This window comes from Condylura cristata, unplaced genomic scaffold (assembly GCF_000260355.1).
Source record: "Condylura cristata isolate star-nosed mole 26May11 unplaced genomic scaffold, ConCri1.0 scaffold00011, whole genome shotgun sequence".
Classification (NCBI taxonomy): domain Eukaryota; kingdom Metazoa; phylum Chordata; class Mammalia; order Eulipotyphla; family Talpidae; genus Condylura; species Condylura cristata.
In genome coordinates, this window is record NW_004567112.1 from 18081548 (window position 1) to 18108686 (window position 27139).

Consider the following 27139-nt stretch of genomic DNA (forward strand, 5'->3'; position numbering starts at 1 on the left):
GCCTCCTGGCGCGGCCGCCTGGGGTGGCCACTCCAGCCAGCGCCTCCCGGGCCACAGCCTCCTGGCGCGGCCGCCTGGGGTGGCCACTCCAGCCAGCGCCTCCTGGGCTGCAGCCTCCTGGCATGGCCGCCTGGGGTGGCCACACTAGCCAGCGCCTCCCGGGCCGCAGCCTCCTGGCGTGAACCAAAAAGCCAGGAAGCAGAGAGCGTGCTTGGTCCCCAACACAGGCCTATGGGAGAAAGTGGAGGGGACAGTGGCCTCCCCCTGGCCCCAGACAGCTTAAAAAAAAATGCAAGGCTGGCAGTTAAAGACGAGCGCCCAGGGGGCAGCAGTGGGGCGACAGCCTGAGTAGGGTGACCTCGGGAAGGCGGGAGCCACGCTGTGCACACGCGCCCCGTGCCCATCAGGCGCTGCCGCCAAAACAACCACAATGAAATTCAGTGAGTGGCAAAGGCCGTGGCAGCCAAATGGGTTTGGATATTTTGGAAGAAGGAGACATAGAGCCAGACAAGCTGTTTCCCTGTGAAACGAGGCCATTAGGGCTTCTGGAAGGAGGCCAGCCCCAGGTCCTCACTGTCTTGCCAGCCCCAGGCCGCTCCGCCACCCCGGCCCTTCCGCTGGAGACCAGCTTCTCACATTCTCCTTTCCTTCTGCCTGGACGCAGGGAAACCCCAGCGTGGCCCCGCTCCTAACCCCGAGAGCTGCCTCAGCGCAAGGCTTGTCTCTCCTTGGATCACCGTATGATTTATTGTCCGAACAGGACATTTTTGAGAGGAAAAGGAGATGCTGACTGGCCAATATGCAGAAACCAGGCGTACATGGGGGCTGTCCTGGGCTAAGGGGTGTGGCCACCCCATCTCAGAGGCTTCCATTTCGCAGGAGAAACAAACTCACACGCCCTCCCTAGATCAGGTGGTGACCGCTTCCAGAAGGTTCGGGAAGCAGGCCCCAGGCACTGTGGCTCTTTTGTCTGGGCCTCGATTATCAAGAGAGATGGTCACCTGGGGTCCTTCATGTCACAACAGTCAAAAGACACCTCCCAGGACCCTGGCCACCACTCTCACTTCTTTTGCTTCCCTTCAACTTCCAGCCTCACTGCTGCCTGGGCCGTGAGACAATACGGGGAGTGAGGGACGCCCCAGGGGGGAGAATGAGCTTGTGTCCCCCGGAACGCAGGGGGGCCCACTCCCTCAGTGCTGTTCTGGGGACAGTGGCCACGTGTCACAGTGAAGGACATCAGGCTAGTTGCACAGACACTACTCCCCAATGTCCCAGTGGGCTGGAGCCAGGCGAGGACAGGGGAGGTCAGACTCTCCCCAAGAGATCAGCTGTCCCAAACCTCCCGGGCCTTCCCGAGGGGCCATGCTTCTCCTCCTGGCACCCCACCGGGATATTCAGGGTGAGACCCAGCGGCAGGTGAGGCGGTCAGGGCTGCCGAGCAGATGGCGAGGCTGATGGCCCCCAGCAACCTGCCTCCCTCTCTCTGGAGCCAGCAGGGCAGTGGGGGGACGTGGGCTTTGCTGCTAAAACTGATCTCACGGCAGAGCAGCTGTGAGGCCAGGCGAAACCGGAGCTCTGAGCCTGAGGACAAAGCATGCACAGGGGAAGCCAAGCCTCGCCCGCCTCCCTACCTTCATCACGTTTCCTCTTCTCGCCATTGGAGCGAGGGATCCCCAGGATCCCGTTGATGGAGTAGGACCCCACTGGGTCATTGGAGGCGCTGGAGACAGGAGGGGAGGCCGTACTGGGAACTGGATGGGAGCAAGGAGGAGACGCCATCAGGAGAGCAGTTGTGACCACAAGCCACAGCCCGAACCCCGGGGTAAAGGGGACGGAGGGAGGAAACGGCACACGGGCCTCACTCCCGCCTCCCTCTGAGGTTTGAGGGATGTGGGGGCCTCACTCCCGCCTCCCTCTGAGGTTCGAGAGTGAACATGTTCTTGCACATGGCTCAGACTTCTTCACTTGTGTCCAGCCCTGGGCAAGTGGTGGCCAGTCCACCCCAGGCCTTCTCTGCATATCTAGGGTGTCCCTGGTTCCCAGCACTTGCCCCCCTGGAGACAGACGAGAGGGAACCCCAGAACTGACTCAATTTAGAAAGCAACTCAGTTCCCAGGATGCCTCCTTGCGCAGTCCAGCCCTCCCGGGGCTGGGCCAACCCTTCTAAAGGAGTCCAGCTCGCTGTCTCTCGGCCTTCTGGGCTGTCTTTACCAGTCCTGACTTAGAGTCTGTGGCTTTCTAAGATCTGCTTCTGATTCTCTAGGAGACACAAGAATGGCCCTGATAGTCCCCCAAGTGCACAGCTCCTCTCTCCCCTTGCTTCCAGTCTTGAGATCACTCGGAAGGCCCTACTTCCCCGCTGAGGGCACAGCCTAGTGAACACATTTACTCCGTGGTGGCCAAGCAGGCGAGGCCCAGGCCCAACCTTCCCTCCCAGCGCACCCTGTAACACAGGCCTAGGAAACCACAGCCCCCCGACTCCAGGAGGATTGGGGCCAGCCCTCTCCACTTCCTGGTGATTGAGAAAACTGGGGACAGTCACCAAGTGGGGCAGCAGGGAAATTCTAACCACATCCCTCCCATCAAGCCTCAGGCCTCATCTATGGCTGGCAGCATCAAGGGCCCTTCAACCAAAGGGAAGACAGTGAGCAGGGACTGGGGGTGCTGGGAGGATTTCTGAGACCTGGGTCTGGTCTCTGGGAGGCCCTGAGCAGGGATCAGAAAATAAGGAGGTTGGGGAGGGGCAGACAGTGACCGTGCGGATGAGAGAGACAAAGAGATCAAGACAGACCAGCCTAGAGCCGCGTGTACAGAAAGGAGAGAAGAGCCAGGGAAAGGCAGACAGTGGAAGGGAGGGGAGAGGAGGGCATGGAGGGGAGAAGAAAAAGGATAACTGGAACAGATCAAACAAAGATAGACAAGGACTAAGAATAAATATGAAAGAGGGAGAGGTAGGAGGCAAAGTCATATCGAAATAGAAGATGGAGAAGCAGGAGGAAGAAAGGAGAAGAAAAGTTAGAGGAAAAATACTGGTGAGCGAACAGACAGACTAACCAAGCTGCCAACAGATGTGGGTGGGGCAGAGAACCTTCCAGCAAGCTGTCACTCCTGGGGCTATCCCAAGCCTCCAGGACTTAGAGAAGCAGGGATTTGGAAATGGCCTTGGACCTTGGACCTTGGACCTCTGGGGGGCAGGGGAGCGGTTGCTGGGTGGGGAGGGGCTGCCGTTCCCTCTCACCTCCGTGGGCCCGCCCCCCATCCCTGAGCCTCTTACCAATAGTGTGGCCAGGGGCAGTCACTCCTGTCCCGGCCCCATCTGGTGTTGGGTGGAAAGGCTGCTGAACTTTGGTCCGGATGATCCTGCAACAGCATCACAACAGTGTCACATGCCACCTGCCCTCCAGCCGCAGCGCCAATGCTGCAGAGGGGCTCTCCTGCCGCGGAGGGGCGGCTGGCCCACCCCTGAGTGCTAAAAGCACAAGCGTTCCCTCTCGCTGCTTCTACCACCCAGCCTAGTGCAGCAGGCACCTGGGCGAGGCGCGTCCCTCCCGCCGTGAACATCATTCATTCTGCAGCTTGTATGTTTTAGGCCAAGGCGTGGGTCAGCAGGGTGGGGCACACCATCCCGCGCCTTCTGGGGGTGGGGGCTGCCCTGGTGCTTCGCTGTCTCTCCTTCCTTCCCCTACTGCACGCATGTCTCCTCGGAATAGGACTGACTGGCCTGGGGGTCATTTTCAAGCTGCCTTCCCCTACAGGGACTGCATCACAGCCTCCATAGCCGAGGGAAGGGCACGCTTTCTCCACTGCGGAGTTAAGAAAGAGCCTTTGCTCCCAGGTCCAACACAGCACCTGGTCTCCTTGCCAGGTGCCAGGCCCTGAACTCCGTTCTGAGTCCACACTCTGCCCTCAACAAGCCAGAGCTCTGCCCCAGGAGGCTCCCTGGCCTGCTGGCTTCCTCTTCTGAGGTCTTACTTGGGTCACAGCTACTTTATCAGCCTAGGTAGAATTTTGCTGCCACCCCATGCACTTCCATGGGGGACCAAATCAAAGATCGCAGCAATCCAGAGGGCCCAGGACTCAGTGATGCACAAGACAGCCTGGGGCCAGGATGCAGGGATATGCCCAAACGCAGGTCAAATGGTGCCTGTAGGAGCTACTTTTCTGAAGGCACTATCCTTCCATGGAGGGGTGAGTCAAGTGCATCTCAACCAACCAGGAGAGCCGCAGCCTACGGGTGCAAACCACTCAGAGGTCAGAGCACCCTTGCTCTAGCCAGCTTTCACTACCCTCACAGGCACCAGAGCTCAGGCACCTGCCTTAGGGGAGGGAAGATGCTCAGGCCCAGAGAGAGCTAAGAACCAGCTAAGGACCAAAGGATGCAGAGAAGGGAACCACCCCTGCCAGGGAGGACAGCTAGGAAGGAAGTCACTTGAGGACGCAGACTCTGAGCTGCAGGGCAGGGCAGGGCTGAACGTGAGGCCCAGGGGCACCGAGGACAGTGGCAGGGCTCCAGGCTGCACAGAGGGACCCTCAGTCCCATTATGGACTCCACGTAAGTGGCCACCTAGCTTGGACTCATCACCCTTCTTCCCAGGCCTCAGTGTCTGCAGCTCCAGAGTTTAAACACAGGAGCTCAAGGTGTCCTTTCCCAGTGGAGACACATACGTATGTGCGATTTCAAGAGGAACAAAGGAGCAGAGGGGCGCACCCCAAGCTCGCACTGGCGAAGGGGAGCACAAAGTAAAGCATTTTAGAGTCACACCTTGACCAGTCGGCCGGGGCGGTGGAGAGGTGTCAGGGAGTAAGAGGAGATAAGGTGAAAACTTGGATGTCACGATGATAATGGCCAGATTCCACTTACTGACTGTCTACTATACCCCTGTAGTGTCTGTTCTTTGTACCATACAGGTGGACATATATGCAGTATATGTAAAACCGTGAATTCTGACAGTCACCTCCATGTACATACTGTTGTGCTCATTTTGCAGATTTGAAAAGCCTCTTAGCTAAGAGGCTAAGCAGGACCACACTACTCAGGACCACACTACTCAGCGCCGTTAGAATCCCGTCTCCAAAATCTGTACCTTTTACTTTGCTGTACTTCACCCAATATGTAGGTTTAGAGGGTCTCAAGCCTTAAGTGAGACAACACTAGAGGATACGTGCACTCTGGGACCAGCAATAGACAGGCACCACCCATTGGGGCTCGTTGCAGGGAGGAGAGGGAGGAACGGGTAAGACAGCACCAGGCGGAACGGCAGGATTCAGCCTGAGCTGGAGTCAATGATGGCTCCAAGCCCGCCAGTCTGCGAACTGGAAGGCTCAGGGACTGTCCCATTTTCAGGAAGAGGGGTGAGGCAGTGTTTTGGAGGGAGATGGCGATGCTGGTCCCAGATGGATGGTATTTGAATGGGGAGGGGGGCGTTCCGGTGGCCACACCCATGTCCCAGCTGGCAACACACCTGTAGCCTTAGGAGATGTCAAGGACAGGCACACTGAAATTGAAGGGGACAAGAGGTCGAGGCAGTCGGTACTGAAAGACGCCCGCTTCAGAGAGTTGAAGATGACATAAAGCTGGAAGGGGGATTGGAAATAAGAACAGCACAGACTTGGGATTTTGGTGGCTAACAGTGACCTAGGGATGACGGTTCTTGACAAAGCCACTGGAGCAGGGGCCGGTGAGGAAAAGGCGAGGGAAAGAGTAGGAGGAAAGGGCGGCAGGGAACGTAGACCGCTGTGCTCGGAAGTCAGAAAAGGAGAGAGTAGTCTGGACCCTGGAGGATGGATCTGGCTGCGTAGTGGAGGGAAGGCTGTTTAGGCTGGAAAGGACGGAGAGGAAGCCCCAAGAGCAAGAAGTGGTGAGGAGGGAGACTGAAGCTGCCATGACTGCAAGGGTAAGGCAGAGCCGGGGAGGACTGGAGGCAGGGGCGGCAGTGAGGGCCGGCCAAGCTTCAAAAAGGAGCCTTATAGCTTCTGTCTCTCAGCAGAGCACAGTGTAAGTCTAGCCCCCAAAACTGGGAGGAGGTTTGGATCAAGATTACGATGAGAAAGATCAGTCATTGTAGACTGGTCTACAAGAAAAGTCTAGAAGGAGACTGAACAACTCAGGCCAGCTGCTCCGAAGTCACTGCAGCAAACGTCTGGACTTGACTGGGGCTGCGGGCGGCTCTGGCTGGAGGGCTGATGGACACAGGCGACGGGAGCTGTAGGGCTGGGCGACAGCGGAAACTGGACGGCCTTGTGGACTTTCTGTCTTTGTTACCCAAAGCCTCTGACCCCTGGGGCACTGGTGCAGATTTAGCTGAGGCAGCAATGATGGAAAATCACTACTCCCTGACAGCAGCTTGGTGGTGCATGGGAGAGATGCTGGGCAGGGTGCCTGCTGTGAGTTACTAATGCTCCTGATGTCCATCCATGCCCCCCAGGCAATGGGCACTTGCCAGTCCCCAGAGCTGCTCTCAGGGAATTTAAAAACGAGCCATGGAAAAGTGATGGCCACCCATTGCCCTCCTCCCTCCCCCACACAACCAGCAACTCAAGGGAATGCAGGGGGGGCTGAGAGGATGGCACAGAGTATCCTCTGGGTCTGGTACTAGTCCCCCCAGTCCTCACCCTTCTTGTCCCCCTCCTAATCTTCCTCCTCCTTTGATCCCTCCACTCCCTCCTATTCTCTTCCTCTTCTTCTCCCCTTCCTCCTCCTAACCACCCTTTTCTCCTCTTCCAAATTCTTTTCACTCTTGAGCCCACGTTCAGGAAGGTATGGCCTAAAATATGGACTCTTGGAGGGTGCAGTCAGGAAGGGGGGTACATGTCTACTTGGGGGCTGGGAAGTGCTACTTCCTATTTCCACAGAAAGACCATCCTGCCTGCTCCCCACTTCTTGAAAAGAAGAAGATATTCTTTCTCCCTCACTTTTTCTGGGCACTTCCAGGGCTTTGCCTGGGCCCAGCATGGAGACGTCAGGGCACCAGCATCTCCTCCAGGGAGCAGAGGGCAGGGGTGCCCCAGGTGCTGTCTGCTTGAGCCTGAATCCCAGCTCTCTTACTTGCTGCTTGGAAACGCCTGACAGTTCTGTATCGCATCATCTGTACAACTAGATAATGCCACTATCCACTTCATAGGGCTGCTGCAAAGATAATCCGTGTCCCATGATGGCTATGGTGCTTGACTCGATAAATGCCAGCCCAGTGAGAAGAACCACTAGCATTGTTATTCCTAAGGGTGACCTGAGGCTGCCTGCGTCCTGGGTAGGGGCTGAGCCAGCGCAGCCAGGCAGCCTCCTGGCCCGCCTGCTGGGGGATGCAGCTGCTACAAGGCCCTGGAAGAGCAGCAGCTGTCACAGCCTGACCCCAGAAGAAGTTGCACCAGAGAGACTTTCGGGCAGGTGGGCTGGGGACCCCTGCTGCGTCTGAGCAACAGCTCCTTCAGGAGCCAGGCTGCCAGAGTTCTAGAGTAAAAGATGGCAAAGCAGGTGAGTCACTCTCTGTGGTCAAACTCCCACACGGCCTCCATCCGCCACCAGGCTGGAGATGAGCAGGGGGACCAGCATGGAGTGGAAGGCAAGCATGTGACACGTCTCCCATTAACCGTTTGTGGCACTCAGGAAGAAGCAGGAGCTGGTGGCACTAAGAATGCATCGGGGAGGTCCATACCCTCTTCTGCTGCTAATCCCTCTCCCTCTTCCTCCTCCTCCTCCTCTTGTTCCTTCCTCCATGTTCCACTCTGTCTCTGTCTGCCCTCTCTGTCCCTGCCCCCTCTGTCTTCCTCTTTGTATGTCTGTCTGTCTCCTTGCACCCTGAAGTCCCACAGCGGCTTGGTGAGTATATTGATTCCTGGAAGCTGGGGGAGAGCAGGAGGCAGGCTGGGGTGCAGGCTCTGAGATGGAATAGAAGGCTATAAATTATTTGTGACAGGAAAGCAATAGTGGCAGAGTGCTGAGCACAAGTCCTGTGTCACTATTAGATTCCTTTTAGCCTGATGACACTGTAAAAAAGGTTAAGTGTCTGCTGGAATCGTACACCTGGGGGGCCGGGGCAGCCTGGGAGCAGAACAAGCCACTGAGAGCAGGTATATCAATTCTCCAGGCCAATAATATTCCTCTCATTGATCGCCACGCAAAGTTCAAAAATCTCATTACAGCCAGGCAGACCGGGAACTTTTTACAAATCAATAGAATGATATAATGTATGTATACTTAGTACAAATGTATCTATTCATCTATCCATCCATCCACTGTCCGCCTCAGGGTTTCCAAGTTAACCTACCCATCATATTATGTTATGTTATGTATGATATTCTATTGCATTATATTATATGATGACAAATGGCGTGCAGAAACTCCCCCTCAAGCAGAGACAAGAGGAGGTCCTGTTAGCATGGAGGTGGCCTCAGACAGTTCACCTCGGAGGAGTCAGGTGAGAGTTTCCAGGACAGGGTGGGTCAGGACTTCTAGGAGCAAAGCTTCCCTAACACAGGTTCTAGTAATAAAAACTACTGTGTCCTATTTAGTATGTGCTGCCAATACTCTATAAGCCTCAAACAAGCAGCTGACTCAATCTTCACAACAACCCACTTTGCAGAGATGGGTATCATAACTTTGCAAGGTGATCCATTTAATAGATGGCAAGTCTGCGGTGTGAAGTTGGGTAGATCAACCCCCAGGCCATACCCTTCACCACTAAGCTATACTGCTGCCAGGGTCCAAGCGCCTAGGTCCTACTTCCGGTCTCTTATTCTGTAGTGTCCTATGAAACAAAGGCAAGGGGCTGCTTGAGCCCCTCTCTAAAGCGAGAGTAGTAATGCTTGCAGGACGCAGCTGCTGACGTGAGACACACATGTAGGGTCTCCAAGCATGTTCCCATGGAATCCTATTCAGCTACCCAGAATTCACTGCCATCTCGCTGCAAGTCACTTCCTAGTGGGTCTGGTTAACCAGGTCATTTCAATGCTTTGCTTAACAGGTCTTTGGGGCAAGAAGTCAAGTACAGACATCATACATATGTAAGTGGGTTTACACTGTTGTGGGGTTGACTGTCCACTTAGAGTCTCTGCAGGAAAGTGTCCTGATTTGATAACTCAAAGGAGGTCCAGAGCTGAGGCTTCTTCACATGAGCTGGCCCCACTGCCCACTGGGCTGCATGAGGTGGGAGTTTCCTCTACCAGCGACTTCTGGCCACTCAGGAATTACAGACTGAATCATTCATGGGGACAAAACAGTATTTGCTTCGGTAATACTATCTACTTCAGCAAAGGATATTTTTCTCAATGAATGCAAGCAGTTGCTTCCACTCACATTTTCCCAGAGCTGCCCCCATCAGGCAGTGTCCCTAACTCAGCTCCAAGGCAAATCAGAGCCACACAAACAGCTGGAGACTTTCCATGAGAAACCCCAAATGAGAGATCACAGATCATCCAGGCAATTTTCACTGGTCCCCAAAATGGCTCCCGCTCTCTCCCTAACCTGAGAACTTTAAGGAACTAGAATCCCCTGGCTGTACGGCCCAAGAACTGCAAAACGACAATTCACTTCCTCCTCCCCACAGGCCCCCAAAGGCACAGCACCGCCCTCCCCTCCCCACCAGCAGCCCAGAAGTGCTTAACATCAATTCTGTTGTTCCAGGCTTCCGCTTAGCAGTTTGCACAGTTTAGCGCTGCTGCCCACCCAGATGCCCCGCAGGCCTCGATTTGGACAACCGACCAGATGTCAGGTAGGGGCTGTGCATGGAAACAGCCACTGATGAGAGGAGGCTGTTCTCCAGCGCTATGGGCTGCAGCAGGATGTAGCTGGAATACAAGGTTCCTGGGTTTAGAGGGTTCCCCCCAATGTGTCAAGACCCTCTGCCCCTTTAGTTCCTTCTCAGAAGTCACAACTGAGCTTTAAGAGACAGGAGTCCCACTAAAAAGGACTGCAAGGCGGGTTCCTGAATCTACTGCCCTTGAACCACCTTGAGCCCTCGGAATGCATGCCACAATGCAACCCCTGGGGCCACTCAGACATCTGACCAGACTCCCTGACAGTGGTGGAGGAGCCCCAAACATCAGTACCTAAGCATACTCTCAGGATTGTTTTTAAACTCTCTGTTATTGAGCAGGCTAGTTCAAGCCAGGGGGTGGGGAAACCATCCTTGTGAGAGTTGGGAGAAAGCAAGTTAAGAAGCTTAGAAAGTTGATTACGTATACTCCCCTCAATCCACATTTCTCCCCATCTTCTGATCCTGACCCCAACGGACGATGCAGCCAAACTTTCAGTAGTTCCTCTGTGCAAATTAAAGCACAGGCCACAAATAAATATAATTTGGAACTAGTTTCTGGTGCATTCCAGGATGAGACCGCAGTGGTTCCTTAGATACCAGGCACATCCTGCCTCAATTTAGTCTCCTAAGAGCAGCGCCGAGGGCTATAACCTCTCTGCCACGTGTCCCTGGGAGCCCAGGCCAGATACAATTTACCAGGCTAGATGGGCCATGGGGCTGGCCCAAGGGGGCAATAGTGATGGTTTATATGATAAATGGTAAGCATATGGATTGATTTAACTTCAAGATATGCATAGGTTTAAAAATTAAGGGGCAATGTGTTTAACTAACCATTTGGAAACCGGTCTGCAGTGCATGCCAAGCCCAGAGCGTGACCAGACCAGCTCCTCTGCCACTGGCCCTGCCCTCGTCTGTCAGAGCTTCCAGGCTAAGCTGGGGTCCACCAGCTGTCCACTCCATGGCCCCACTCAGGAGGCTCAGAGGCTAGAAGGCTGCCCAGAACATTGGTGAAAGGGGTGCTGTTGTTGACTCATTGCTGGAGCCAAGTCCCCCCACCCCAACGGCCCCCCACAGCATGCCCACCCCCCGGGCAAGCAGAAGGAAATGTGGGGCCTTGCACGGCCTGGCCTCCCAGCCTCAGCCCCACCCACCTCTCACCTAGTCACTCCAGTATTCAAAAACAATCCACTGGGTCTCTCTTGGTTTCCTCCTGCAAGAATGTGATGCAACTAAATCCCACAATTGCTTCCTATTACCTGCAGGATAAATGCAGAATTCCTCAGCCTGGCTTTCAAAATCTTTCCCAATTTGGTTCCACCCTGGCTTTCCAATCTATTTCCCCATGTCCCCCTCTTCCCCTAAGGGTCTTGTTCTTTTGCTTACTCAGTTTACTCAGTTCACACGAGTGCCTCCCTTGACTCTGAGCTCCACAGGGCAGGTGTCACACCTACTTTCCCTCACCATTGTATTTCTAGCACCTAGCAACAGTGCCTGGCATAATATAAATACTTAAAAACTATTTGTTGAATAATGAGAGAATATGATTAATAGTAACAACAGCATAATCTTAGAGGACATAGTGAGCTAATATATGTTCACTGTGTACCAGGCACTGTGCTAAGCACATTATGTGGGTCATTTAAATTGTTTCTCACAATTTCTTATGAAAATTATTACCCTTGTCCTGTAGATGTAAAAGTTGGGGCTCAGAGAGGTTAAGTAACTTGCTGAAAGTCACACAGCAATAAATGGCAGAGCCAGGATTTAAAGCTGGGAGCCCAACTCCAGAACCTGTGCTGCTATTTACTAGATCGAATAAGTCAATCTCTCAAGACTGAGGGTAGACTCTCTGAGAGGCAGAGCCTGAATAAAAGAGCTATCTATTAATATAATAATAGTAACAGAAATAACCATCATTGATTTCATATTCAGTATATGATAGACATTATAAAAAATGCATTTTCTCACTCAGATCCTAACTACAATTCTATCAAATTGGCACGTTCGCTCTTACACCAAAGAGAACACAGAGGCTAAGCAACTTGCCCAAGGCCCTGTGCTTAACAGCAGTGGAGCCAGACTTTGGATGTCACTGTCTGTAGGTTGAACTACTTCTTTGCATTCATTAACTATTTGAACACAAGTAAAATTTTTCTTCTGTCTCTTGACATCCATGGTCTGGACTACTGAGCAAATATATATGTAGACAATCACCAGAGATTGCAGGCAGCTGTGATTCTGAACATGCTCACCCCCTTCCACACATGTCCACAGCTCTATTTGATAAACGCCATGTTTACATTACAAACTAACCACCATTTTAGGCTAAGTGGCTATGGTTTTAGTGTATTTTATATGCACTGGTAGGTCTGGGAGTAGATTTTCCAGATTCTGTGTGTGTGTATCTAGTTTCCAACTCATCCACATGACTGTGTAACAATCTGCAAACTGAAGTATTTCTTAGTTTCTATGTTTTTAGGAACCATTTCAGGATTAGTGTATCTTTACATGCATGTGCGATTTAATGTATTGATACAAGATTTATAGTGCTGGATATATTTATCAAAACCTACTTGAATTTGTGCCCAGTTATGCCGATTTCTGTTACACATGAAAGTCACAGTCAGACGTGACTCCACATTCACCACTGCTCCCTTTGCAGGGTGTTTGAGATCCTCACATCACAACTGTGATTTTATATTGGTCCATGTACAATATTGATGTGCATAAATGTGCATCTGTATACCTGTGTATCTTTCTGTCCATAGCCAGGATGGGAAGGGGGTGGGGGTTGTGGAAATGAGAGAATTATTAAATGCCAAGTAGATGTGCAATAAATTCCATTGATTTTATAAACTCCAACTTGTCTTCAGTCTCCTTCCATTCTTTATCCTGGGGGCATTGCAACAAAAACCTATTTTAAATACCTTTACTTTCCCCCTTCCCCCTCCCCAAAAAAGTGTCAATATTTTATTTGGATTTTTAACTTCGCTCCATAACAGTTGTTTGACCTCCTGACTCGTGCGAATCACATAAATTCTGGGACTTTATTCAGGAGCCATGTTCCTGCTATTGAATAAGCAATTTGGGAGGGTGAATTAATGACTTGTGCTGTTGCTGGAAAGTCCCTGAAGAAATATTAAAATTGCTTGCAGACTGAATCGATACTCAGTGAACACCCAGCAAGAGGGCTTCGGCTCTGGAATGGCCACAGCAGACAGGGCTGGATGGAGGAAGGGGAATTCCTGCACCCCGCTTGGCGAGCCCCCTCCACGCTACCCCCACTTTTCTGCCAGTGCTAGAGCTCTGTCATTTTCAGTAACAGTGAAGTCTTATTAAACCCCATCCAGGAGAGAGCTGATTTGTCCTGTGTCAGGAAGCAGGCTCAGGGGATAGTTTATTCTCTTACTAGCAACAAGAGCCTGGAGGCCTTATTGGAGGTGATGGTCTGGACACTTCCACCTGCTGCAGAAATATACGGTGCTGCTGCTTCCTGACAGGCTGCATGTGCTCGGGGATTGGGAGCACAGGGCTCGAGGACGCTGATGCTGTGACTGTGTCCTGCTGGGCCGGCAGAAGTGCCAGCTCTTGCACTACCAGCCCAGCTCTGCATGTCTGGCCAGGGTTAAGATGGCTCAGGTGGCCCCGTGGTTTCGGCCTTTGTGTTTGGACGCGCCTGTGGGATGGGGAGTTTATATTGTGTTGTGTGTTTCTATGTATTGCATTGTGCCCCAGCGCATTTGGCAGCTGGCTTCAGGCTTGTTACTTGGTGTTTTGTGGCATTGTATATTGTACATTGTATCGAGGCGACTGCACTTTGTGTAATACTGAGTTGGAGGAATTTTGAGTATTGTTTGGTGGCAATGTCTGTTTCTGATTTGAATTATGTTCGCTGATCATATCAGCATCTCTCTTTTTTTCATAATGTGTGTCTCAGAGATTAGGTTCATGGGTATCTCCTTGGTGATATGAGCTGAGTAATAACGTTGGACCTGGGTGGTGGTGCATTATTTGCTGATTGCTTTTTCTGTATGGTTGTGGGAAAGTGTGCCCATCCTGATTTTTAGTTTATTCTGGCTTTATCATCTGAACTGCCCCTTTCCAGAAAGAAGATTCTAGATGGGGGACAATCTCTTCTTCCTAGCCGAATGTACGGTTTCTATCCTCTTGGAAGCAAGTTGCCCACGTGCAACAGAACATCCACCTGTCATCTGTGTAATCTGGAGTCAAGCCCCTTGGCCACGCTCTATGCCTATGGAACGCTTAGATGTCTGTTGAGGCAAGAGGAGGATGACTGGGAGCAAACCCCCCAACTGAAGATCAAGATGAAGTCTAGTTCTGGCTCTGGGGGCGACACCTGCTTCCTTCCCAATATTCCCAAAGGGTGTGGCTGACAGTGGCCTATGCTCACAGGGCCACCCGCACACATTGGAAGAGTAGAGAACAGGGGCCAGGCACAATCTTCTACTAGGGCACAGGGTCTTTGCTCTGATAAATGTATGAACAATCCTTGGGCGTGTGACTGCGACACAGACAGTGCTCCCACGCTCTCTGCATACGTTATACATGCCTCTGCTTCTTTGCTTCAAAGTTGACATGAAATACGGTATAGTGGAATACAAAGGGATTTTAGAGCCAGTACTGCAAGGGCTCAAATCCTAGTTCTGCTACTTAGCCTATGACCTGAACAAGTTACTTAACTCCTCTATGTTCCAGTTACCTCATCTATAAACAATCCTATAAAGCCCTATGGGGTTGTTTATGAGGCTTAAATCAATTAATACATGCAACATGCTTATAACAGTTCCTACTGCAGCAAGCACTCGTTAGCTATCATTATCATCATGACCATAAAGACTTGCCAAGTGAAGCAGTCATAAGCCTGGCCTACCATGGGTGCAAACCTATACACAGGCTTGCTTGTGTTTATAAAATCCTCGGACAGATCAAGGGGTGTGTGTGATTTAAGTAGAGAAGGATAAAAACTGCAGTCATATTCGTGGACGCAGGGACGGTTTTCTCCTTGGCCTTGGACAGTGACAGGGGCCAGGGGTTGGTAGAGTTCACCCCGCCCATTCCCTGCAGAGTTTCATTCAGCCCTGGGCAGTGACTAGGTGCCAAGAACATGGAGTCATCTGACACTTACGAAGAAAATTAAAGGGTGATTGGATTCTCCTGATTCAAATGTACTTCACTGAAAATATTTACTTTCTAATTTAAAAAAAAAACAAAAAAACAAAAAAACGCCCTGGCAAGGACTGTGGGTGCTTTGGTAGTGGGGACCCTACGGTGACCACATGTGAGGGGAGAATTCCTGTACTGTCAAATGTTTACACGAATGTAAAAAAATGACACTTTGTTAATAAAAATATTACAAAATCAAAAAATTTTTAAAAAGGATCTTTCCCAGTGGAGAGGTGTAAATCAGGACTAGTGGAAGTGATTTTAACAAGCTAGTTGTTAAATTGGGAACTAAGGAAGGGGTAAGAATGGAGCCAGGTAAGTGATGTCTTAGTATTCACACATTTGAAGTATATGGGCTTTACGGAAGTCCATTGGCCTGAACTTGGGTTACCTAACTAGGCCAAAGGGCCAGAGAGAACTCGGGACTCCAGTCCCATTCTATGGGGTTTCCCACAAGGATGGGGAATTAGGCTACCTCACTGTGAGTTGGGGAAACTTTGGTTTCCTCTTTGTTTTTGTTGGGCACAGAGTCAACAGCAGCCTTTCAGCTGCTCCATTACTTTGAGCTATTGCACGGAACACATTAAACCCAAAGTAGAATTTTTCTCTTAAAATCCTTTATCCTTGAGCAGTGGAAATGACTGTAGTGATTATCAGTTTCTGTGCTCTCCTGGGGTATCCAGCTATGAGGGCCAACAGTAAGCACACATGGCTCGAATCTGTCAGCTACATAAACTCGCTTCTTCCTCTCCGCTTTCCTCTTCCTTTCTTATCTCCATTTTCTGTCCTCTCTCCTGCTCCTCTGCTGTTCACCTCCCTTTCCTTTGCCCTTGATGACATTTCAAAATCAAAATGTCAGGCACCTGTCAAACCCATCAAATGAGAATTTCCCCCCATTTTATCTTTAAAGGAAACACAAAATGCACAGCACCACACCCCACGAAAATGCCACGGTGCCCAGAAAGTGTCAACCTTCAACTCCTCAAGCAAAGGTGAACTCATTCTAGGGAAAGAATGTGAACTCATGAAATCCTCTCTCTCTCTCTCTCACACACACACACACACAGGCTGAACTCCCAGACAAATTGGACAAAGGGAGCAATTTTTCGACTAATTTTGACTAATTTAACTCAGAAAACTGAGTCATAGAGGTTCCTTCCTGGAAGAACACAGAGCAGGCCCTTCCTAATTCCAGCCAGGCTACAGGAGACCATAGTTCTCACTGCATTCCTGACACACAATTATGTCCACAGAATATCCCTTGGCTCCTCAAAGCTCTTTTATTTTAAAATAATCCAATGCTTATGCACATATGAGCCAGAACTCACACGCACTGAAACAGACACAGAACAAGAAATATATATACTTGATGATTACTATTGCCAGAATAATAACTAACATTTATTGAGTAATTCATATCTGCCAGGCACAATTCTGAGCAGGTTTATGTGGATTAACTCACTTAACTCTCATGAGAACCTACAAGAGAGCTACTATGCTGCATGGGGAGACAGAGGCACAGCTCGGATGAGATTTACCAATCACCACGCAGCAAGTGAGCTGGATTGGGGGGAGTTAGATTCAAACATGGCTTTTCTCCAAAAAGCCCAGTTTCTTATGTTTTTGTACATAGGTGTTCATAAATTGCCTAACACATAGTAGGTGCTTAACCCCGGTTTTATGAATGAATGAAACAATAAGTGGATGGAAACCCTTCTCAATTAAGAACTCTGACAGTCTTCGTTAAGATGGCAAAGAAGATTCCTTCAGGGAAGCCAGGTCTAGCAGTAGCTTATACTTATGTGGACAGTGATTTTCCCTCCCGAGCAACTTTCGGGGGTAAGTGTCCATCGACTGTGCTCACTTAGACACCAGAGGCTCTCACCACCAGGTCTCCACCTGACCTTCCGACCAAGTCCAGCCTCCCTTCAAACCAGAAACCAGGCCCCAATGCACCAAAGATGCTTTCCAAACACACTTTGTTTCCTAGGACACTTCCCTTTGGAAATGGGTATTTCCTAGTGAAATGAAACACTTACAAAATGAAAGCTAGTGCTGTGCTCCGTCTGGCTAAAAACTAAGAAATTCCTTCAATTGTGTGTAAACGTTTCTAAACTGCTAGCTATTTGGCATCATATTAACAACCCCTACAGATGATTGACTAGAGGTTTTGGTTTCCATCCAGATGTTTGGGAGTCGCCGCAGTCATTAACCTGTTTGTCAGCAAGTGCTGGTGCATTTCCTAGACACATAAGTGAACGCTAAAGAGGAAAAGGAGAACCCAGAATAAAACAATCTAAAGAGGACAGGGGTAGCAGCTATTTGACAAAACTAGTCAAGCAGACTCTGTTTCAGGAATGGGTTGCTGCCTTGGAGATCCATTAGAACACGGATCCAACCCACAGGAGACTCGTGTGCTTAAAGACTCTGGAAACCTCATCGGGCTGTTTCCTTGGCTGTCAACAGAACACCATCAGGTCTCTGTGCGGTAGAGCTGAGCGACCAGTCCAGCGTCTGGCACAGATAGCCCACGTCGGGCCCGCCCGCCCCCTTTACCCACACCGCCGCTCCAGCCTGTGTGGAGGCCCTCCAGCCCCGACACCTCTCTGGCTGCACGCTGGTTGTCTCTGGGCACACCAGTCCTTGCTGCAGATTTTGCAAAGCTCGGTGCAATTGTTTTGTGACTTTGTATGCACACCCCCATTTGAGATTTAGTGCTCTCTGCCTTTTATTATGTCCTTTACCTCCATTTTCTTCCCCTCTGAACTTTTTAATGCTATTTACAACTTCCTTGTCTGTAGAGAAACACGGCAATCTTTCAAGTGATTTTCCTCTCCGCTCAATTTATGTCTTAGTAAATAGGACCTTTAGATTGTTCCATTCAATGGTATTTAGGGTTACCACTCTTATCAAAGAGATCATGGCACTAAAGGACTCCTTGCAAGGGACATTTGTTAATTCTTAGGAGGAACCGGCTCTCCCTATGTGTGAGAAGGCTGCGTGCACGCAGGCATTGCTTGCAGGGCGTCCTCATCTGTGCCTCTATGCTCCACTGCCCAGGGTCAATGCTGCTTGGCACTGGCACGAAGAGCCCAGTGAAACCATGATGTGGTCACCAGCTGACCCTCCACCCGAAGGAGATAAATTTGGGCTCGCCCTCCCTGCTGGGGAACACTCAGTTCTTTTAGGGGCAGGCCCGCACGCTTGGCAGGCTGCTTCCTGCAAGCCCTCCCTCCCACGCTCACCCTTCCTCCCCAAGCTGCAGCGAGGCTTGAGCTGACATTATGGGCAAGCAAGATTTGGGGTGTCTCTTCTAGAGGTGTGAGTCGGATGAGAAGCATAGAAATCAACCAGGACAAGCCTCTGCTTTGGGGTCACCTATTGCCGTTTCCTCCTTCTCCGGGACATCTCATATCTTCTCATTTCTAACTCCATTTGACCTTGAACACTGGCCTCTCCTTTCACACCAAAATGTGTCCCAAGGGGGCAGCACTGCCAAAGCGGTCACCTGGCCTGACAAGCCTGAAGACCAGTAGCCAGAGGGGCCAGCCCATCACTTCACTCCTGGAAATAAATCCCATTGTATTTGCATTTTAATTTTCCACATAAACAAAGGCCCAGAGTACTCGCTTGGGCAGCATCACTGGACGAATTTAATTAGAAATGAAAAGTTTATAGGGCCCTCTTTAATGCGATTAATGCTCAGTTAACATTTATCACATTCGTATGCTGGGATCGCCTTTTCTAAGCACTCACGGGCCATGAAATGAGTTTCGCTCCACTTTTTTTGCACCTGCCCTAGGAGGTCATGTCCGAAAGAGTCTGTAAAGCCCTCCAGGCTCAGGCTACTGCCCACAGCCAGGAATTACCTGGTGCCCGGAGCCAAGCGAAGGGGAAGAGGTGACTGTGTATGCTGGGGCAGGAGGCGGCAGCGGACGAGGAGGGTGAATTCTGATTCTAGGAGCAGCTGGAGTGAACCGGGCTTTGCCCTCTGCAAAGGGCCCAGTGCTCAGCCCACAGACTGGCTGGAGACTTCAGCGCCTCTTCCCTACCGAAAGCACAGACATCTGGCCCATCTCTGTGGCCAAGAGCCAGGCTTCAGCGGGGCTGGTCAGTGTAATCACATCTGCCTGTCACCTCTCTGCTGGCTTCTGCCATCTTTTTCCCTACCTTTTCCCTCTCTCTCCTCCAGGGCCCTGTTAAGAATTGCTCTGCGGGCCCATGGTGGCTGGAGAGAGGGGCACTTCGCCCCCCGAGGCCAGGCAGCCACGGCCAGTGGGGAGGCTGCCCACCTGGTGCCAGCTCCTCGGGGAAGCAGAGCATCACACGAAACCGCCCCTGGAGGGCTGGCCTTCCTTATCGCATCAGGTTCTTTCCACTCTTCAATTAGCGGCTACTGAGATTGGCCTCCTAACCCAAGCCAGCTAACCGGAGAGATGGAAGGGAAGGGTAAGGGCGGGGGAGCGGGCCTCTTCTCTGCAGGTGATAAGGGGAGACCGAGAGCTCCCCCTCCGTCCTACCTAAAGGCACGGCACCTTTGAGGGGCTCAGCAGACACGAAACAAGCGGCAGCTACAGTTTCCCTAGCAGCCCACCGCACCACCCCTCCACCAGGGCAAAGGTACGTGCGTGTGCCCAGACCAGGCCCCTCTGTGCTCCCAACAGGCCCCCACGCAGCCCCCGCGGGGACAGCTACTGTCCACACAGCCCCACGCTCTCCCACAGAGCCTGCCAACATGCCAAGCAGGCAGGCCGCCCAAGAGGTGGCAGGACTTCCTCCTGGAACCAGACAGTCGCTTCAGCCGGAAACTTGATGAATAAGAAACCTCCAGGCCCTGCTCGAGACTGACTCTCTTAAGAGCTCTTGGAGTGCCAGGCGCCATTCCGACAGCCTTGGGCTCAAACACTAGAGGCCCCCAGACACAGTCCCCAGCTCCTCCTGGTATGACTCGTGGCAGGTACCATCTTATGCTCTAGAATCAGGACAAAAGGTCACAGGATAAGGGGAGGCATGGGGGTCCTCTGACCACCTCTGTGGCCTGTCCAGTTAGATACTGCCCACAAGGCTCCTGGTTCCCTTCAGCAGCTCAGCAAAACCCCAGGAGGAGCAGCAGGGCCAGGGCTCCCCTTCTGCCCCATCTGTTCAATCGGGAGCTGTGCCCCCGCCCTGCCCCTCTCCCCCTGCGCTCTGGTCCTCTCAAGCCCCTCCTCCCTCCTGCTGATTTCTTGCTCTCACTGTGCCCACCAGGTAGGGAAAGCTCCTCCTCAGCCCGCAGCCCTGCCTCACAGGAGCCCTTTCTCCCCTGCTGCCAGGAGTCGCCCTCCGTGTCCTCTGGCTCCTTTGTTCCTGCACTGCTGCAGAGGGAGCTCGCTGCAGAGGTCAGGCAGGGCTGAGGCAGGCAGGGGAGGAAGTCCAGGGCAAAGTGGCAATGGCTCCTGGGAGGGGCACGCTGACCTGCAATCCAGGAGTGGGGAGGTGCTTCCCTGCCTCTTGGTCTGCCAGGGGCCAGGCCGGAGCCCATGGCACTGCAGCAGCCCCAGAGCCACTGCCAACCTGCCTTGCAGAGTGCCGCCGGGCCATGCCATGCGCTCCAGGACCTGATTCTCCTGCCATGCCACTTCCTCGCTCTGCCACCTTTCTCCCCCAGCTGGCCTCCATCCCCCTTTACCTCCTCTGAGACTCTCTTCAGGCACCCATCAGCCCGGTCTATTGGCTCTGTCCAACCCCCCCGGACCCTGCAGGCTACCAAAGCCCAAGCTAGAGGAGCAGGAGTCAATGCTCTATTGCCAAGTTTCTGTGGCTCCCTGCTCTGCACACCCCTAAACAGCACCCCCAGGCTGCGCCAGCTCTGCCAGCCCCAGCCCTCCCCCCACCTCTCAACCTCATGGCCTCCTTCCTGGAGCTCCAGTCCTCACTCTGTTGCCCACCCCTTTCCATTTGCACCTCACCCTACTCCCCCTTGCTGTAGAGTCCACCCTCTCTGCCTCCCCCTCAGGGGCTTCTGGACTACACCTCGGGAAATGTCACATCCCCTGTGCCCGCACTGAGGTTCTGCTCTGGTCTGAAGCAGAAAGATAAGTTACGGCTGGTTGCAGACCGCTGGCCCATGAATGGAATCAGGCCTGAAGATGTGTTATATTTGGCCAGCGCCGAGTTTTTAAAAACCACATCTTACTGCTTCCAGGTGGAACCTGGGTGGTCGAGCTCATGCCACTGTTATCTCCTACTGACCTTCCCCGCAGCGACCCAGAAGACACCTGCACACACCCGTGAGCCCCAGACCTTCTCTGGGCCACCTGGTACCTCCATCACTGGCCCCACTAACACATTTCTTGCCAGTCTGCTCTTTGAATCGCTACATTCCTCCTCATCCCCACAATAAACCTGACCTCCCTATAATGTTGTTTCTCTAGAACCTCTATTTCTTACTCTCCTCACACATACAGACACACACACACACACACACACAACATCTTCTTATCATATTATCTCTCAAAAAAAATTATGAAAATAGAGTCCTGTTGTTTTTTTCGGTTGCTGAGGTTAAGCTACCAGAAGAGCCTGGTTCTGTGACCTCTCCTGGCTCCTGCGCTTCTTCTTCCTTCTGGACCCCTTACCTCTCCTAACCAAGAGTTCCCAGGGTCTACAGGGAACTTTTGCTGCTTCTCCTCTATTCCAGAACACCCTCCTCTTGTTTCCCACTCTCCCAACATCAACCTGATGTCCAGCCTTCCTGCAGAATCCCTGGCCAAGCATACCTCACCCCACAACCCCTACTCCCTGCCTCTAATCCCTCCCCAGCTCCCAGCTATGTGCTTCTCATAGCTTTTCCTCCTTTTCCCAGCACCTGGGTTGTGGGGGAAGGATTGGGAAGCTGGGCCCAAGGCCTGGTCCATCCCCAAGAAAGCTCTGCCACGGCCTGTGCCCCAGCGCCACCGGATGCCTGAAAGGGCCAGCTCCTCTGTAGGTGCTGTCCAGCAACTCCGCAGGCTGGGTTGGGGGAGCAGGGGGAGTCACCTTTCTGCTTCTGTACGCCGTCCGTCCCTAGCTGGTCCTGCCAACTGAGCTGGGACTTAAGTACTGAAGCAAAGTGGACAGCTGGCAACGAGGTTCTCCACCACAAGGCAGCATGTTGCAGCAAAGACCCTTCTACCAGGGGCTGACTGGCCTATGGAGTGCTACATGCAACTAAAAACTGAAGGTAGTTTTGGACCCTGTTGCCCAAGTTTTGAGATAAGGAATCTCTAGCCTGGTCCTGAGACTGCTGCCACTCTACCCAGGGGCCAACGGCAGCCTCACTGATTAACCTGCAGGCGCGAGAACTAGGTGTCCAGCTGGTGCCTGTGACTGCGGGTCGCATCCTGTACGCCTTTCTCTCTTTCCTCTGCTTGGTCAGATGCACCTAAGAGCACCCCAGCAAACATGCATGCACACAAGTCCCCAGACACCGAAGGTCCCACCTCTGCAACCACAAATTATCGGAAATATATTCCAGTTGCACCTTCATAGCACACACAACTCACCTGTTCAACAAGAGAAAAACATGTCCACCCACAAGCTTAGTGGTAGATGGAGAAACCCCAGGTGGCTTTCTACTTCACTTGTTATTTGGGGCCAGCTGATGAGCTGCTCTTTCCCATTCCACCAGTGTGTCGGGAACCCCTCTCCCGTGTCGAGACTCCCCCTAGGGCTGGCTGAGCTGCGCGGTGCACCTGCGGCTGCTTTCTCATCTGCAATCTCCACTCTGGGAACTTGGCCGGGCTGGGTGGAGTGGGGGTGCAGGTCACGGTAAGAGAAGAGACCAGGGAATTGGCAAGCCAGGCCAGCACCCTGTACTGCATTTTTTTCCAAGGAAGGGAAAAGGAATTCTTCCCACCATACATTTCCTCATAATGCAAGAGCCCCAACTCCAGCAAAGGACAGACCTGAGCACGATGAGGAAAACGCTACAGAGTAGCTAGAGCTGGAGGTCCAGGAAGCGGAGGTCCAGGAAGCGGAGAGCACGATGGAACCCCGGCTTGAGGTGTTCCTTTGTCAGGCCTGCTGACAAAGAAGCTGGACTCCTTGAGGGCTCATAAGGAGGCCCTCTTTGAAGTGCATGCTCTTGAGGGGAGTGGAGAGTGTAGATCCCTCTTCTGCACCAGTTACTGCAATAGCTGCTCTTTCTCTAAAAACTGTAATATTCTTGTCCATGAGCACATATCATCATACATATGACATAATCTCATGTGGATCAGAACAAGCCATTTCCCAACTGTTCCCTATCACCCCAACTTCCAACAGTGCCTCTCATCCCCTGAATCTGCTTTGCATAGTAACCCCCACCCCTGTGCCCATAGGCCCTTGCCCTCCCTGGCACATGCCTGCTCCCTCCCCAGCATTTCCTTCCCCAGACCCTGTGTGCCTTCTCTAGGGGCTGCTCGTGCCTGGCCCCATCTCCACTTGGCTAATTCCCCCTGTGGCCCCTGTATTGAACTGTTGTGTTGTCCATTTCCCTGTGACAAGGGCTCTGGTTACAGAGTTATTGATTGGTTTTCATGCAGACAGATGGGCCCTTTCTGAGCTCCCATCGAAATCCCTGGCTGTATGGGTTGATTGTTGCCTCTCGGGGTGTAGGATTGCACTGGAGACCACCCTCCATGCAACCTCCTTTGCCCAGCTATGGATGGTAATAAATGGGGGCAGCCTGAGCGATAATAAAAGCAACTGAGTAGGTCACCTGTGCAGACACAAGATTTATGCCTCTTCAAATTTGATGGGATTGTTTTATTGAGTTCTCAGAAGAGTTGGGACACCATTCATTCATTCATTTATTCATTCATTTAAGGTCTCCCTCTTTTTCTTCTTTGCATCACCCTTCAAAGCCCACTGGGAGCTTTCATTAGCTCTTCTCAAGAGTAGCTAACTAAGCTAAGAATGCAGGGCAAGCAAGCCATCACTGGCAGTCATGCTGGTGGCCTGCTCTGTGCCAGTCAACAAGGAAATAGGCCAATGTGACTACTGGATAACATGACCTGTCTAAAATAACTGAGGAAACCAAAATGGGCTTTCAGGCAGACAACTTCAGCTCATTTTAAGCAATAAGAAAACCAACAGTCATGCCTACTTCACATGTAGTTCTAGTGATAGACAACATCAGCAGCAAGTGACCCTCTTGGGTAAGCAAGACTTCTCAGAAACAGCATGTTGGTCTGTTACTTGTGACCTGGCCACTGGCCCAGGGCCACAGAAGACATGTTCTCAGTCTTAATTGCTCCCATTCCTCTATGGGAAGTAGTCTTGGCCCACCAACTTGCCTTCGCTCTTTGCCCTGAGGCAAGCAGTCCTGACCAACAAGCAATTGCCAGGGTATGGAGACATGGCAGGCAATGCTACCCCCTCTGGCCTGCTTTCATGGCAGCCCAGGGCCAACAGTCCAATGTGCGATGTTCTAGAACCTAACTTTCAGAGAGGGAGATATTGACTCCAGCCATGAACATGTCTTCAACATTCCCCTGGCTAAGTGGCTTGGAGAGGCCATTGAATGAAGAGCTGGTAGACCAGCACCACCCCACTGCCTGACCTCTGGTGAAGAACCAAGACCGCTAAGTGGCACAGGATGTATTCTTTAACACAGCACCGGGGTTGAACCTTCATGAAGTCAGTGTGGCTTCACGAGGAGAATGAGTGTGCTCACTTAGAGCCAAACAGGCTAGATGAGAGGGTAGGAAGCAACTAATGAGTGAGAAATTGACAGTGGAAGAGTCCATGCCAACTCTCTAGCGGCAGGAGTGCCCCAAGAGTATAGGGCAGGCTGCAAACGTTGAGTGAGTCATGGACTGACTGTCAGCTCATTCCAAGGCAGCACCCTCAGGGAATCTTGAGCAGACCTAGACTCTCTGGAGTTGATGCCCACTCTTTCAGGGGAGCTGTCTTCCCTGCCCAAGACAGCAGCTAAACTCAAAGGTTTTGGCATATAATCAGGAAACTCCTCCTGCTAGTCAGTTGCTGAGCTGAACAACTAGGCGACGTGTCCTGCCTCTCAGGAGCACAGCTCTCCCTTCATCGTTTCCCCTCCAGTCATTTCCCACACTAGGTTTTACTCTCAAGTCACCTGTTTGTAAACACTGGCCTTCTACAGCGACAGCATGCAAGCCAAGGAGCTAGGCAGTCCGTGCTGGGCAATCAGCAACTCAATATGGAGAATGAGTCAGACAGATCCCACAGCTAAGCAATCCATTCAACCCTCGAGATTTTTGACAGTGGTCCCAGGAGGCGGGGGGGGGGGGTGGGGAAGAGAGAAATTTCGAAGGCTTCCTTGACCAACTCTCTTAGCTCAGAGGTATTTCTATGAAGATTTGCCAAAGGAAAGTGTGTGTTGGGTGTCCAAGCCTTTATCGCGACAGGATCAGAGAAAGCCAAAACCAGTTTGAAAGCATGAAAAGCAATTTAGTTTATAACCATAACAGCATATTTCAAAGTGCACGACAGCATCTGTTTTGGGGAGAAGATGAAAAACCTTGTGATTTGGCTCAGGTGGGTAAGCATGTTTGGACTTTCTTTCTGGCCAGCTACCCCTCAACCGCCCCTCCACACACACACACCGTTACTCATGACAGCTATAAGTATCCAACACAAGTGGGCACTTCACCAACAATACAGCTCTAAACTCAATAACTGCCCGGTACCCCAGTGCACCTTGCTTTCTGCAAAGAGGAAAACCTCCAAGCTCTTCCTACAGCGACTGAGAATTTGCAAAGTTCCTGACATCACCAGTACCAGCAGAAACACCCTGTCTTTATCAGATTTTAGGGTGAAACAAGGCATCTCAGACAAACATTCCCCTCAGAGCTAAGCACCTACAGGCGTGAAGCTAGGGCGTGGTGCCCAGATACACCCCTCACCCACCTCTAGCCCCAACTCAGCAGCAGACAGGGAAGCCCCTGGAATTTTTTCCAAAATAAGAACATGGTAGGTTTCAGTCTCAAAGTGAAATCAAGAATACCCTGACGGCTCCTGTTTGACAAATCAAGCCAGTAGACAGGACTGCAGACCCAGACAGACCGCCAAGCTGCTGGTGGCTTCCCTGATCCTCTCTTCCACTCCCTCTCCCTCTCCAGCAACACCTGCCCACAGGCGGCTAGTTCTCTCTCCATACCAGAGGAAGCCTTCATGCTCTTTCAAGTTGAGCAGATTCTGCAACTCAGAGCTCTCGAGCTGAGGTATACTCTTTCCCACTCTCATCCCTTGTAGGGGTCATCTCCCTACAGTCTCCAATTCCAGTGGGTGCACCTTGAGACTTCTGAAGGTTGATCTTGGATCTCCTGTCTCCTGACTTTTTGAGACGAGAATATTCCCAACTTTTGCTTAGCCATTTTCCAAAAACATCTCCGGCAATTAGGGGTATATGTTGGGAAAAGAGGAGACAAGGGATGCTGGGCAGGGTTCTGGACTGTTCTAATTGTTCTAATAGCCCACCCATCATGGGAAGCAATGATTTTAAGATACATACATAAGCCTGATTTTCTTTTTCCATTTTTTCACCTACAACAGCATTTTTGGGATCACGCTGCAGAACACCAGCACTCAGTCCCAGCACTCTGACTCCTCCACCAGGCTGCTGTCCTCCCAAGACCTCAGTTCCAACTCACTCCCAGGACCAGCAGGCAGCAGAGTCAGTATCTCTGACAGAAAACAATGGTTGGTCCCCTTCTCAGTCCTCACCCACACTCCAGCCCAAAGCTTTTCCAGCTCCCCAGGCTGGTTTTTAAATGCAAAAGACTCTCCCCTCTTCCAAATAACCCTGCATCTTTCTCCAGCTCCTTCAGAAGGTATCTGAATGTCAAATCACTGTGCTTTCAATACCTGGCTGAGCCAGGCCCAGGGAGCTGGAGGGTTTTCGGAGGGTGTATAATTAGCTGATCAGTATTATGTTACCCTGTTCATAACTGAATAACCATTTTAATACAGATGGCACACACTGGGATAATTTCTGGGGTCGCCTTGCAGTACGTTACAGCACGAGTGTGGCAGAGGGAATCTTCTTTAGCCAAGGTACATTCTACCAGCTAATTTTACCTGCTGTTTTCAGGATGATTTGGGATAATTCCACATCATTTGCAAAATACTTAAAAAAAAAAAACCCACCAAAACCCCAAGCCCTGACACATGATGCCAGCTTCCCAAGAAAGCACCATCTGAATTATCAGTTGTCCTTTAATGAG

At 51.6% G+C, this 27139-nt stretch overlaps 1 protein-coding gene across 5 annotated transcripts in view; it reads right to left on the minus strand.

Annotated features, from left to right (window-relative positions):
* Nucleotides 1–27139, minus strand: part of PAX2 (paired box 2) — a 72862-nt gene that overhangs the window by 40104 nt on the left and 5619 nt on the right. For all 5 annotated transcript variants that reach the window (XM_004680532.1, XM_004680530.1, XM_012723495.1 and 2 more), the window contains exons 4-5: nucleotides 3275–3360; nucleotides 1632–1751 (exon numbers count right to left, since the gene is read on the minus strand). In XM_004680532.1, coding sequence (XP_004680589.1) covers nucleotides 1632–1751; nucleotides 3275–3360 — 206 coding nt within the window. The remainder of the gene's footprint in view (nucleotides 1–1631; nucleotides 1752–3274; nucleotides 3361–27139) is intronic.